This window comes from Acomys russatus, chromosome 1 (genome assembly GCF_903995435.1).
Source record: "Acomys russatus chromosome 1, mAcoRus1.1, whole genome shotgun sequence".
Lineage (NCBI taxonomy): Eukaryota > Metazoa > Chordata > Mammalia > Rodentia > Muridae > Acomys > Acomys russatus.
In genome coordinates this window covers 3,676,798-3,690,959 of record NC_067137.1, presented here as the reverse complement: position 1 = coordinate 3,690,959, position 14,162 = coordinate 3,676,798, and the positions used below count along the sequence as shown (strand labels likewise).

Sequence of the window (14,162 nt, the reverse complement as noted above, 5' to 3'; positions counted from 1 at the left end):
CTATGCCCTCTCATTTTTGTTTTGAAATCTTAGTGTGAAAATGTGCCTTATATTTCACATTGTTGAAAATAAGGCCTCCATACTATTTTTTTTTTAATTCTCTCACAAACAGAAAGGGGCTTTTTGAATGCCTTCCTACACAAGTCTTCAAAAAAGCCAGCACTTTGTCTCATATGCAAGTTTCAACCCCTGCTCCCGTTGCAGCAGCTGGCCACCTCCTCATGAGCTGCAGATGGTCCCACAGACAGATGTTCTTCTCTGGCGTTCCAACCGACTGGCTCCTCGGGAAAGCGCTAGCACTTTGGCTGAATCCAGGATCATAGGTAGCTTCTTTGTGTGTGTTGTGTTGTGTGTTGGTTTTGTGCTGTGCCTCGATGTAATACTCCTTTGCTTTATGAATGCGTGCGGTCCTCACCGTCTTTTAGAATGTTCCAGCAACATAAAGACAGGCAGAGTAAATGAAAACACTGCGGATGTTAGGGAATTATTGGCCCCTGTTTTTTTGTTTTGTTTTGTTTTGTTTTTTTGTTTTTTGTTTTTTTTTTTTCTGTTCTAGTATTTTTCCTTCCTTTCTTCTCTCTTTCATCTTTTTAATTTACGTTTTTTGAGAAACAAGAGCATGAGATACTTGTTTGTTTTTTAAAAAGAGTTTTCCCTCCTGATTGCATTCCCTGTCTTCTTTTGTATGTGCTTCATAAAAAGGAAAGTAAATAAGTTTATATTATGTCTCAGATAAAATGAAGACTATTTCTATACAAGTGTCTTTTTCGAATCTTGAGATCAGACGTAATACTCCTTATCCTTGTTTTTCTTGTTTTTGTTGGCGCTTTTCGCACTGCTGGGCTGTTTCTCCTTGACCACGGCCCCGTTGGACTGTGCTGAGTTACTGATGTAGTTTCGACTCTCATCCACGTGGTACGACCCTTCATCCCGGTTTCTGTATTTGTACATGGCATAGAGGAGGATGAGGATGCACAGAGCAGCAGCTGCGACAATGCCCACCACCATGCCCGTGGTGCTGCTGGACTCCCGGATCACCTCTGCGGAGCCAGGGTATGGTTCACGGCCTCCGACTCTGGTGGGGTTGGCTGTAGGAAACAGGATGAGAACAAAGTCATTATGAGTTTCCTGAAGTCCAGCAAACATGCTAAATTATGCATCTATTTCAGAGCCTATTTCAAAGCTTCCACTCCTTCGAGGAAAGTGTGACATCACTAAATAAAGCATTCTTCCTCTGATGGCCACTACAACTAGTGACTCAAAGGAATACAGTTATTGCAATGTACCTTTCCATTCTAAAGAAGAATTTAGTTAAAACCACAGATCCAATGAGTTTCACAGGAGTACCTTCATATCAGATAAGACATCAAAAACCTAACGTGTAAGATAGAATCAAAATATCAGTACCCTGTCATATTGGAGAAATTCATCCTGAAAATAAAATTGACGTGGCTTTTAAATACTTAGTGCTAACTGTAAACTGACCAGGGCAGCTAAGCAAGGAACTTTGTTAAAATTCATTCCACTCTGTGATGCACACAATACCAAAAATTAAAATAAACCAGACAGTTTCAATAGTCCAATTGTATGTTTCTTCAATTTAATTTTTAATTATGTGTATGTATCTGTGTGTGGGTAACCACACAGTGCTGGTGACAATAGCAACCAGAAACATTGGATTCCACAGAGCTGGAGTTGTGTAACACCTGACCGAAGAGCTAAGAAACAAACTCAGATTCTTTACAAAAACACAGAGCACAGAGCAGCGTTCCAGCCCTCATTGCCTGCCTTATAAAATTATAAGATATAAATTTAGATATGTGATTGTAAATGAGAACAAAACTCTTTTCCTTTACTGTTGAAGTAATTTGTCTAATAAATATACATTTATGTGTACATTGGCTCCTCCAACTAAACTTATTAATTGTGTGTGGTGGTGCATGCCTGTAATAAATACCAGCACTTAGCAGCTTTGGAGAAGGATGTAGGGATGTAATCTTTCTCAGTTAAAAATACCTTCCAGGGCCTTGCACTTGCTAAGCAAGGGCTCTACCACTGAGCTAAATCCCCAACCCCTAAAAATACCTTCTATGTTGGTTTGGAGACAAAACTCAGAACGTAACTAATGGTAATAAAAGAGGCAATAATGCATCACTTGCCTGGTGAGTTAACTACAAAATCCTTACCAGAATTTCTCTAAGTAGAGGCCAAGTCCTCCCTTGGGTACAAGGGATGGGTTATCAGGTATCTGGTGTCTTCTCCAAGGCCTAGGGAGATGCTGGGGTTCCCCACAGAACACAAAGAAAGCCCCTGGGATGTAGTAGGTAAGGATGTGAGAATGTTCTGTTTTCTGACTTCAAAGAGCAGAAGCTAGGAAAACATGGCTTAGTAGTCCTTGACTCTGGACCATTTTCTCTATACTTTTTGTTTCCTTTCTTTGATTTGCCATTGTTTATCTTATCTTATTCTACAGGGGAATATTCTTTTCTGTTGTAGTGGGTTAAGAAGGCTGTAAGTTTCAGAAATATGCACACTGCCTTTAAGCAATCTCAAGGTTCCATAAAAATATTGAATGCATTTAGGTACATACATTTTTGAATGTGCATGTTTCTATGAAGGTACATGTTAATTACTTGGAAACATTTACCAATGCATAAAACTCTATGCTGCTTTGAAAATCCACTTTAAAGGTGGTCAAGACATCAAGATAAAGTCATATGCAGCTAAGTCTGGCAACCTGCATCCAATTCCCAGACCACACATGATAGAATGAGAAAACTCGCTCTTGTAAGTTGTCCTCTGACCTCCATAAATTCACTGTCACATACGTGAGTGTTCAGGCATTCACACACACAAGTAAAACGTAGTAAAAATTTGAAAGAAGAAAATTCCATTTTAAAATATCACTGTTTCTTCTGAATATTTATAGGTTGCTTTTTTTGGCTGTTGGTTTCTTTTTCTTCATCAAAGAAGTCCTCATCAATGTAGTTGCTTATAATGCTAAGGGTCTTGGTCTAAAGCAACAAGGAGCTACATTCTGCGTCTGTAGCATGCAGCAGGTGGAACCCTTCTGTGCCGATTATGTCACCACTTGTTTTACAAAAGTACTTGTAATGCTGTCTAAAAAGCCTACGAGTTGTTTTTGTGGCCAAGGTGGAAAGGTACAAAGACTATAATCTGCAGTATTTGATTACAGGAAATTAATTTCCCCTCAAAAGCCTGCTGCAGTAACTCTGTCAGTACCAGACAAACCAAAGGCGGCACTTTCTCTTTAAATACATTCATCTTTGCCAAAGTGTGCCAATTAGCTCAGCTGTCTACTTTCCATAAATGACAACTTTCTGTGTGTGCCTTTGGCACACTGTTCCTTTGTCACTGTGTTTCAAGAGCTGAAAAGGCAATTGTATTTAAATGTTACCTAAATCATTTTTTTTCTGCACCTGACGAAGGAATAGTCAATCACATTTTCACAATAACCTCAGTTTTTTAGAAGGAAATGAAGGGATAATAACCTAGAATCCTAACCATTTAGCTTATGATATTACAACTTTAATGGCTTTAATGGACTTCAAGGTTTAGATTCACTATGCTAATAGTGCGTGCGTGCGTGCATGTGTGTGTGTGTGTCTGTGTGTCTGTGTGTCTACCATTAGGAACTCATGTTAGATATTTTAATACTAGAATATTAACATCTCATTTTTCTCAAATCTATCTGACATGGTTTTAAACAACTGCATGTAGAGCTCCAAACAGATGTGTGCTGCTCTAGAAGGAGATCACAGAGCCAAGAGCAGACCTGGAACTCTGCTCTATAAGCATTGGATAAGCATATCCTGTTTAAGAAATGTACTTTCCTATTCTCAACACCAACCAAAATGCTTAAGTCACATGAGAGCTCAAAATGTCTCCGCCTAACCCATTTTAAGAGGTTCTAAATATCATAATTTTAAAGTAACATATAAAACTCTCTCATGAAAATTCAAATCAAAACCCAGTGAAGAAAATCTTCTCATATCGCCCTTTTACATTAAACTTTTAATAGGCACTAATATGAGCATCATTATAGATCTGCTCAGACTATACAACTGTTTCCATAGCTACTTGATTAAACAATGCATTTAGGCTCCAAATCTGAAGGCTAACAATATTCCTTAACTTTTGTTATTAGGTTATTAATGTGTTGACACACACTACATATTGTATATCTTCCAAATAGATATACAGTAACAGGCTACATAACTTTGGTACATTTATGAATTAAAAATATGATCACTGATGTTGTATTCTGATGCTCACTGGAAAATCTCTGAGTACATTTTATATTAATTTTAATGTAGAAAATAAATGACAGTAAGGCTAAAGTATCCACTTATACAACGTATTCTAAAAATACATAGAGTAGAACAAGGGCAGCCATATTTTAACCCCTTATGACAGACAATATAAGAAAAGAATTTAAATTAGAGAAATGTATAATTAATCCATACTAATAAACACAAATACATTTCTAAAAGTTACAATGATCAGCAATGCACTTGAGAGCCTCTGTGAAAGCATTTTGGTGAACTGAATTTCTCTTTGATTCATTTCCTTTCCTTTGATCCCAGCACTTGGGAGGCAGAGGCAAGGTAATCTCTGGGAGTTTGGGAGATAGCCTTTTCTACAAAGCTATCTCCAGGACAGACAAGGCTGCCCAGAGAAACCCTGTCTTGAAATTTAATAATAATGAGGAAGAGGAGAATCATAATCATAATCATAGTAATAATATAAAAAAAGAACAAGAATAAAGGAGGAGAAATAACCCATGCAAACAAGCTTTGAGTCTAGAATGGTTGAAAGTGGACTCTGGAGCCGGGCATGGTGGCGCATGCCTTTAATCCCAGCACTCGGGAGGCAGAGGTAGGCGGATCACTGAGTTCGAGGCCAGCCTGGTCTACAAAGTGAGTCTAGGACAGCCAAGGCTACACAGAGAAATCCTGTCTCGAAAAAACCAAAAAAAAAAAAGAAAAGAAAAAAAAAAAAAAAAAGAAAAGAAAAAAAAAGTGGACTCTGATAGAAAGGTAAGTTAGCTTGTTAAAGCCAGTTCATCACATTGGGCTCTGTGGCACACAAGGTGTGTGTAAGTGGTAAACGCCGTAGAATTTGTGATGGTCACAAAAGAAGCCAAGAAACAGATGTAATGTGGTATGACCTGAAGTGGAAATGCATTTAACTTTAGTGGTTATATACATATTTCACTTCAAGGCTAAGTGACCACAAAGGGGGAAATGAGTAGGTGAGTCACCCAAGAACTTAACCACTTATGCTTGACTCCTAAAATCAAGAATTCAATACCTATACAATGTATAAAAGCACAGTCACAATACCAACATATTATTTTTTTATTAATTTATTCTTGTTACATCTCAATGTTTATCCCATCCCTTGTATCCTCCCATTCCTCCCCCCCCGCCATTTTCCCATTATTCCCCTCCCCTATGACTGTTCCTGACGGGGATTACGTCCCCCTATATATTCTCATAGGGTATCAAGTCTCTTCTTGGCTACTTGCTCTCCTTCCTCTGAGTGCCACCAGGTCTCCCCCTCCAGGGGACATGGTCAAATGTGAGGCACCAGAGTACGTGAGAAAGTCGTATCACACTCTCCACTCAACTGTGGAGAATATTCTGACCATTGGCTAGATCTGGGAAGGGGTTTAAAGTTTACCTCCTGTATTGTCCTTGGCTGGTGCCTTAGTTTGAGAGGGACCCCTGGGCCCAAATCTGCCTATCGTATTGTTCTACTTGTAGATTTCTAGGACCCTCTGTATCCTTTTATTTTGCTATTCTCCCATGCGTCTCTCATTTAGAGTCCCAATAGGATGCCTGGAGAGATGGCTCAGCTGTTAAAGGCTAGGCTCACAACCAAAAATACCAACATATTATTATATTGCCCAGTTTTCCCCAAGAACTTGCGATTGTCTCTACTCTATAGAAAGACATGTAGCATTATGTCATTACTTCACAGAGTCAGCTGGAATTAAATGAAAAACGCATCATCTAATGTTATAAGCAAAGAGTATGTCTATTTTGATAGTAATAAGAAGGCACTGGACTTTGGCTGGGAATGTAATCTAAATGATTCTGTGGCTGTCGATGGCACTGACAAGAACAGCAAGCCTTTTACCAGGGTCCTGACCTTACAGTCAGTTCTTTTCTTTCATATTTACTTTTTATACTTAGCCAAAGCTGGGAAAAGGAAGCTTCTGTACTGACTGTTACCTAAAATGATGAAGAAAAGCTGGCTTTTAATTCATTCTCATCCATTCCTCCATCTTTTACTTTCTCCTTCCTTCCTTCTCGCTCCTTCTCTCACTCTCTTCCTCACCCTCTTCTCTCTCTCTCTCTCTCTCTCTCTCTCTCTCTCTCTCTCTCTCTCTCTGTCTGTCTCTGTCCTCTCTCTCTGTCTCTTTCTCTCTCTGTCTCTCTCTCTCTCTCTTGTCTCGACTTAAGACAATATCTGGAAATGTTTGACATAGTCTGTTTTTGTCCAGCGATTGAGGAAGACCCATGCCTTCCATAGTCGGATTAATACTGTGGCACCTTAGATGAGCATATGCCTTCCAGTATTAGGGCAGCTAAGGGATTTCTCCATCATTCTTGTCAGAGGATGAGTCGGTGTAGCGGTAGAAAATCCAAAAGACTAATTCCAACATTTTGCTATGCCAAAATAATATCTGTACTTGCCAGTTAAAAGTTTTCAAGTCATATTTTTTAAAATTTAATGTATATTTATGTTTACTGTCTTTGTGTCTTTCTTGGTGTGTCTTTTGTACCCTTCTCTTCCAGCTCCTGACTTGTCCTGTTGGATGCCCTTGTAACAATGTGTCTAGTGTGTCCCTCCCCATGGGGAAAAGGAAGCTGTTAAGATCAGCGCAGTGAGGAGCTCTGCTTCTTGCGGTTCTTGTTTTATTAAGCAATGTGCTAGGCAAATGGCAGAAATATTGCCAGACTGCTAAGGTCAAAGCACAACATAACATCTTTGTTGTCTAAAATTTTAAGAATGAATCTTTCACCAGAATGTTCTTTGTGTTTTATATTTACTTTTTAACGTTTTATTTCCTAAATTTATTTACAGGTTAAAATGATATGCTTTACCAAAACAAATGATATTGGCTTGCTTACTTAAAATATTCTATCCTGGTATGGTGAGTTACACTTTGAATCCCTGCATTATGGAGTCAGAGACCGGTAGATCTCTATGAATTTGTATCCAGCCTGAACTACATTGCAAGTGGCAGGCCATCAAGAGCCAGAAAGTAAAGACAAACAAAAAATGAAACAAAACACTACAAAACATTCATATGTATATGGCAATATAAAACAACATGAAAGGTGCATTAAGGCATGGAGCTTTAAAAGAGCCTGTGTATTCCACACGCATGTTTGTACCTAGTTACATTTTAGAATATGGTAATTGAAAGCATACATTCATAATTGCATTGCAAGATTATTCTGTTCATAACTAAGCAATTTAAAAGCCAAATTTTTGAAAAGTAAATGAACTTTTCCATTTTTCCACAACTGTTAGGTTACAATGGGAAGATGGGAAATATTTGGCCTCTTGGTTACTCTTTCTGAGATTGGAAACTCTCTCTCTCTCTCTCTCTCTCTCTCTCTCTCTCTCTCTCTCTCTCTCTCTCTCTCTCTCTCTCCCATGTTTTTTTTTTGTCTTCGAAGCACAGCCTCAAGTTTATCAATCTTGCCTCAAACTCTATAGTTGTAGGCCAAGGCTAACACCGACTTTCTGGTCCTTCTGCCTGCACCTCTTCCAGTCTTAGATAATTCACGTGCAGATCACATTTGATCTATGAAGTGCTCATTAACCCAGGCCTTCCTACATGCTAAACCATCACTCAATGAACAGAGTCACATTTTAGCCCCTAAATAGTGTTATTGAAAAAATAAAAGGGTGTGTTGTGTCAGGTGGGTTGGGGTGTGCTCAGAGCTTAGGCGTGCATATTGCTCTTAAGCAAGTGTTCAGTTCCTAACACCCATGATAGGTGTGTTACAACTGCCTGTAACTCCAGTTCCTGAGGTCTTAACACCCTCTTCTGGTCTCTGTGGATATTTCACTCACCTGCCTGTGTACACACAATTTACAAAATATATGTTAAAAAAATAACAGAGCTGGAAAGAGAAGCTTCTTCAATGAGGGGCAAACCCTGTACTAATTTATCATGTGAAGATAAGTATTTAGAAGGCAGTTTAGTACTTTACCACCATATATATGTATAAATCTGAAAGAATAAATAAAAAACAAAGTGAAACTAGACAGCCTAAAAGGTTCCATCGTAGCGTATAAGCCATGCTCTGTAAGGACATGGATTTGTTCACAATAGCAGTAGAATCAATTGAAACACACACACACACACACACACACACACACACACACACACACACACACACAAAGCCTCCTGATCTTTATTTAAAAAATTTTTAAATGCAGAAGAGAAATGGTATTTAAGGTCACAATCCATAAGACCTATACTGAGGCTCTGTTTGGTAGTGGACAGGGGCACTTTATATCTCCAATAACGAGTTTGCTAAGGTAGCGACATGTCATCACCTGCTCTTTTTATCACTCAGACTGCATTTTATGAAACCATTTTATACACTTGAATGAGCAGTTCCTCCACTGTAATCCCATTATATTTATGCTATTCCCCAAATTCTCTTTCAGGCAAAGATTGTGGTTTCCAGGCAGCTTTCTAGGCTGGCTTTATTTCCTCAATATACATGCCTAGTGTATAGCCTCATCATAAGCATGACCTTGTCATATCAAGGATGAAGCATGGGGCTTCTATCGACACTGGTGACAACGGAAATTCAGCACCTGAAAGGTAACTGTAAGAACTGCCAGAACCAAGAAATAATAGAGAGCCAAACATACCAATGATAAAAGCATTGGGATGTCAGCTATATATTTCAGAAGTAGAAGTGCATATACAGGACCATAGAGCCCCAGACTATTCCACATATATCATCTGCTAACTAGCCTTATTGGCTGGGTACCTTATCTTACAATAATACTTAAAAAATGGTTGGAAAGATGTATAGACTGGATTTTTTGTAAAGTATCTTGTAGTAGTACTCTCTGGTTTGGTCATAGATCTAACTTAAAGTAATTACATTCAGATTTCTATCTCTGCCCCATTTAGGAAAATCATCTCTCTAGAATAAATTCACTGGAATGGATCTCCATACTGTGCTTTAGATATGGATGTTATTATAATTTGATACAAGCCTTGAAAATGGTTTCAGGTTTATGGAGAAGATTTGACTTTTCCCATACCCAGTTTCATTAATACTGTGAAAAGAAAATTGGAACTGTAGGATCCTGGGGTGTTTGCCAATTGAGATTAGTACAATTTTTTTCTCTCCTATATCTAATAACAACAGTAAAGGCTATTATTTTTCTCATTTTTGTCCTTTGCTATAGCATAAGCCAAAATAAGTTATTATGATGTGATCACTCGGAAGAAGGCATGCTTGGACACCACATTTGCAGGAGCAAAGGCACACGGCATGTTTGAATTTCAACCTATGCTGTCATTTCCTGAGAAATTATAGCTGTTCTTTGTTTCAAATACCTCTTGTTTGTCTGATGGGTGAACAGGAGGGAAGAAGATGCTGGATGATGTTCATGTTCCTCAGTGACTTGGAGACTCAGTAAGAATGAGGGACCAACACAACACTACAATCAGATTAGCTATGGTATATCTCTTCTTCTCCTCTGATGCTTTCCAAACTGTCAAAGCCTGTGCTTAAAGGAAGGTCCAGGGGACACCATTCTGATATTAATAGGATTACTACCTTTTCTTGAACACCAGGCTTATATGAATGAAGATGCTAGACACAGAGCTCATGGCTTGCCATTAGAAGAGTCTCAGCAAATGTCAGGTGCTGCCTCAGTTGGCTTCTTGTGAGAGAAGGCTAGTGAGATTCTATAACCCTTATGGCTTTTCTTACATTTAGTAATGAATGTGCACAAAACACACCTTTTCTGTCTTATCTAGGGGAAGTCATATGGTCAATGCATTTACAGACTACTGTATTTATAAACTATATGTTTACAGTGTCACCATCTGCAACTCTTAAAGAATCTTCAGGTGGCAATTAATGCCATTAAGGCCTTCAAAAACTCTTTAAAGTATCATGGTGTGTGCTAAAGTGAAAACGGATTTAGTTTCTATTTGTCCCTGATGGTTTACTCACAGGTACCTACTCAACTTTGTCATTTATTTATTGAGACAGGTACAGCCATAGCACTGTGGCTATTACTAAGTACTCAAATGTAAACAAAAGTTCTACTTCACTGTTGCTGATAGGCTCATTTTTTCCCTTTCTTTATAAGTAGTATTTACTCATCTTTGATGAAGTTTTTTCTCTATGAATTTTCCTTCCTTTTCTTTGCATAGCTATATAGTTATATAGAAACTTATAGTTATATAGGTTCCTATATAACTATATACATACAGGTTATATACTATATAACTATATACTCATAGGTTCCAGGAACAAGTTTGGACAGCAGGTAGCCAAGGATACTTGATGTATTCCCCTCACGGACCATGATATATAGCAAAGCAAGTAGATACACAACAAAAGACTTAAGTCATACATAACATAAAAGCTGGGAGAAATGTTGTGAAAGAAAACTCTAAGTGCTATACAGAATGGGACAGAGGTTCATGAGTCATAAAAAAAAAAAGTAATACATTCTTTAATTTCAGAATTTAGAAAGCCTGCAGGAAAATCTCTGTTGTTGCACAGCAAATTCCAGATCAGTCATAGAGAGACCCTATCTAAAATGAAAAATGAGACAACACAAAACAAACAAACAAACAAACAAACAAACAAAACAAGCCAGCAAACAAAAGCAAAACAAAAGGCCAGAGGCATCTCCTAATAAGGAGCAGCACTTGGGCTGGAGAGATTGCTCAGTGCTGAGCACTGGAGCATGCACTGCTCTCGCGGCTCACACCTGCCCCCAACTCCAGCTCCAGAGGACCCTATGCTGCCTTCCAACATCTGTGGGCTGCACTCTTGTGCTCACACCCTACCCCCTCACAGACACACAAATATGCATAATTGAATATATGATTTTGAAGTAGCAACAATGCAGGTAGAATAATATGGAGGAAAGAAAGATTTTGCTCTTTAGACAGTGAACTGGCTCCAAGTGGCTGCAGAAGAGAGAGTTTGAGAAAGTGAGAAGTTGTTTGAATGTGGACATAAAGCTTATCATAGTGGAATGAGCTGAAAGTGAAAAGATAAGTATGATGGGCATCACTAACAAGGTAAAACTACAAGTGAAAAGAAAAGAGAGAAATTATTTCTAGCACCTATGACAAAACAAGAGTAAATACCTCTAAAATACAAAGGACCATGCACCAATTGATGAAAAACAAGCAAACCATTAGAAGAATACCAAGAGTGCGCATGGGTCGTGGGGGGTCAGAAGAGGTCAATAGTGCTCACAATGACTTTTCCAAGAATTAGAGGATGTAATCCGGGAACACTTATAAAATTTAAAATAAATAAATGGGCTCCAGTATGTATCATTTGGTGTAGTGCAGACTTTCCAGGGTGAAGAAATTTGACTGAAGTGTTCCATTTCTATAAGATTTCACTCTTTCAGACTAGATGATATTTTCTTCGATGGTCATTTCCCACTTCTCCATTTCTTAGCAGTTTCTCTACCTTTTAACTTAGACTGAAGATTGACATTCCTCCTGAAAACAATGCACATTTCTAATGGATTATGGGAAGGAATTATTACAAGTTGGTCAATGTTTAGGAATGAAGTAGGGTGAATGTGACCATTAAGCAAGTATGAACGATTTTTCATTTCAAAGTTTTGAGGGAAGGAATTAAACAAGTGGACAAAGAACTGGCACTAATATTATAGATTTCCATACTCTTCTGAGAGAACCTCACCGTGAGCATGTATGTGTTTGTGTTTGTCAATGTATGTGTTTGTGTGTGTGCATGTGTGCCTGTATATGCATGTATGTAACATGAAGGCTCCACCTCACCTGGAACTCACTAAATAGTTTGAAATTCCCTGGAAGTCATGATCTTTTTGCTCCAAACTCTTGATTACTGGGATTACAAACCCTGGGAGCTTTGGAATATGATTTAAGGGCTTGCAGGATAGTTCAGTGGAAAATGTGCTTAGCATGCAAGCCCAATGGTCCAACTTTAATCCCTAGAAACCATGAACCCATAGACAGGGAAAGAAAGAACCAAGTACACAAAGATGTCCTTTGACTTCTATATGTGAGCTGTGGTGTGCACATGTCCACACATGCATTATACACACATATGCACACAAACTCGCTAATAGTAAATGAAGCTTTTTAGCATGGTATATTTTTGCCTCTATTTATCCAACACCTCTACTTCCCGTACTACCTAACAGGAAAGAGAAAAATTGGAAGAATTAGGATCAATATTCATTAATGCAAACATCATACTGCTTTTTCCAAACTTCCTAACAGTACACTGTTTAATTTTAGTGGCTGAAGGCATTCACTTATTCAAAGTTAGGCAAAATAGCAGTGCTCATTTAATCACTTGGCCTCCACTTTTACTGCCACAGCATGTGACATCTAGAACACTGAATAAACCATTGATACACACCATGCACCCTGTTTCTCAATCCTGCAGAGCAGTTCTAGGAGTCTTAAGCATCCTTCTCAGACCTGTCTCAGCTGGGATGCAGGTGCTAAGCAGGCCCTCATCTTAAGTTTAAGTTTAAGAAAACTAAACTTCCTTAATGATCAAAGAGAAGAGAAGCCACACAAGTGGCAGCTGAGCACGCCAGCTAAGAATCCTGGAGTGTTTAAATATGACTTCCATCAAAATGGATTACATTTCAAAAGTAAAAAATAAGAGGACTTATGTAATAAGACATAGCTAGTACTCTGTATTATTGATTTCTTGTTTGCTTCTTCATAACAAAACAGTTTCTCTTCCTACAATACCCAGAAATCCAAGGACTAAGAAATCATCATATATCTTCTACAAACACCCAGGCCTGGGTCCAGGAATGTGTTAAAAACCTGGTTATAGGTAGATACAGGACACCATGAGTACACATGGAGCATGAGACACTATGGATGGCAGCACTCCTACATGGCTATGTGCATATTGTGCCACTTCTCTCAGCTCCCTGACAGAAGTGCACAGCTAACTTTTTGTTTTACATGATTTTTATAAGTAAAGGCAGAATTTTGAAAAAGCCCATGGGCTATTTCCCCATTACATAAATATACAATATTAGCAAAAGCCTCTTAACTTCTTCCCAAATAGCATCTATAGTAGATATTTCTAATACTGTGTAATCATCATCTGATGCTCAATGCAGCTCCAATCATGCCTGATTCAGTGTAAAACCTGAATTTATTTTCCTATTTTACTAAGTAAACAACTGCTGCCTTCCCTAGTTATTGCTAACAAGGCTCTCTGCTGTGTTCTATGTACGTATTATCGGATTTATTCCCCACATGCCAGAGCTCTGCAGCTATGGGTATTAAATGAAAGGAAACAGTCTCAAATAGCTTAGGTAATTTAGGCTTCCTGAGCCTAAAGTCTGTGACTATTGCACTTTCTCTTGTTTAATGCATCTACACTCATGATTCCAGAGTAATCTGTTGTGATTTTGTACTTGAGCAGTGTGTTACACACAGAGGCATAGAGCAGCTGGCACCTGCCCTAAGCAGCTGTGCAGTTCTGTCTGTCCTGGCATATTCCTCTTCACCTCTTATGATGTACCTGTCTTTTGCTGCTGGTCTTTGCCATAACCATCGAATCATCCATATGCAACACAGAGTGAGTAAGATAAGACTGGATTAAAATTTAATTTCTAGTGTAGAACCAGTAGCTAACTTGCTGAAGCAGTGGTGGGCAACTTGTTCCCTTTGACCAACACTTTCTCCTCTGACCATGATGGTAACACTTGAATTCTACACCACCAGGAGTCACTAGGTGGTTCAGAGCAGGCAGAACCATAAGTGATTAACTGCTCTGAAATGATCAAAGATCTTTAAAAACGCATGATGACCTGATGATTTTATCCACGTCTGTGTATCTGTAGTCTACACCATCCTCCACAGT

General features: G+C 38.6%; 1 protein-coding gene across 34 annotated transcripts in view; it reads right to left on the bottom strand.

Annotated features, from left to right (window-relative positions):
* Positions 1-353: 353 nt before the first annotated feature.
* The window catches only part of Nrxn1 (neurexin 1), a 1,084,885-nt gene continuing 1,071,076 nt past the window's right edge, over positions 354-14,162 (bottom strand). For all 34 annotated transcript variants that reach the window (XM_051154322.1, XM_051154409.1, XM_051155231.1 and 31 more), the window contains one exon: positions 354-1,088. In XM_051154322.1, the coding sequence (XP_051010279.1) occupies positions 781-1,088 (308 nt within the window). In that variant the 3' untranslated portion in view covers positions 354-780. The remainder of the gene's footprint in view (positions 1,089-14,162) is intronic.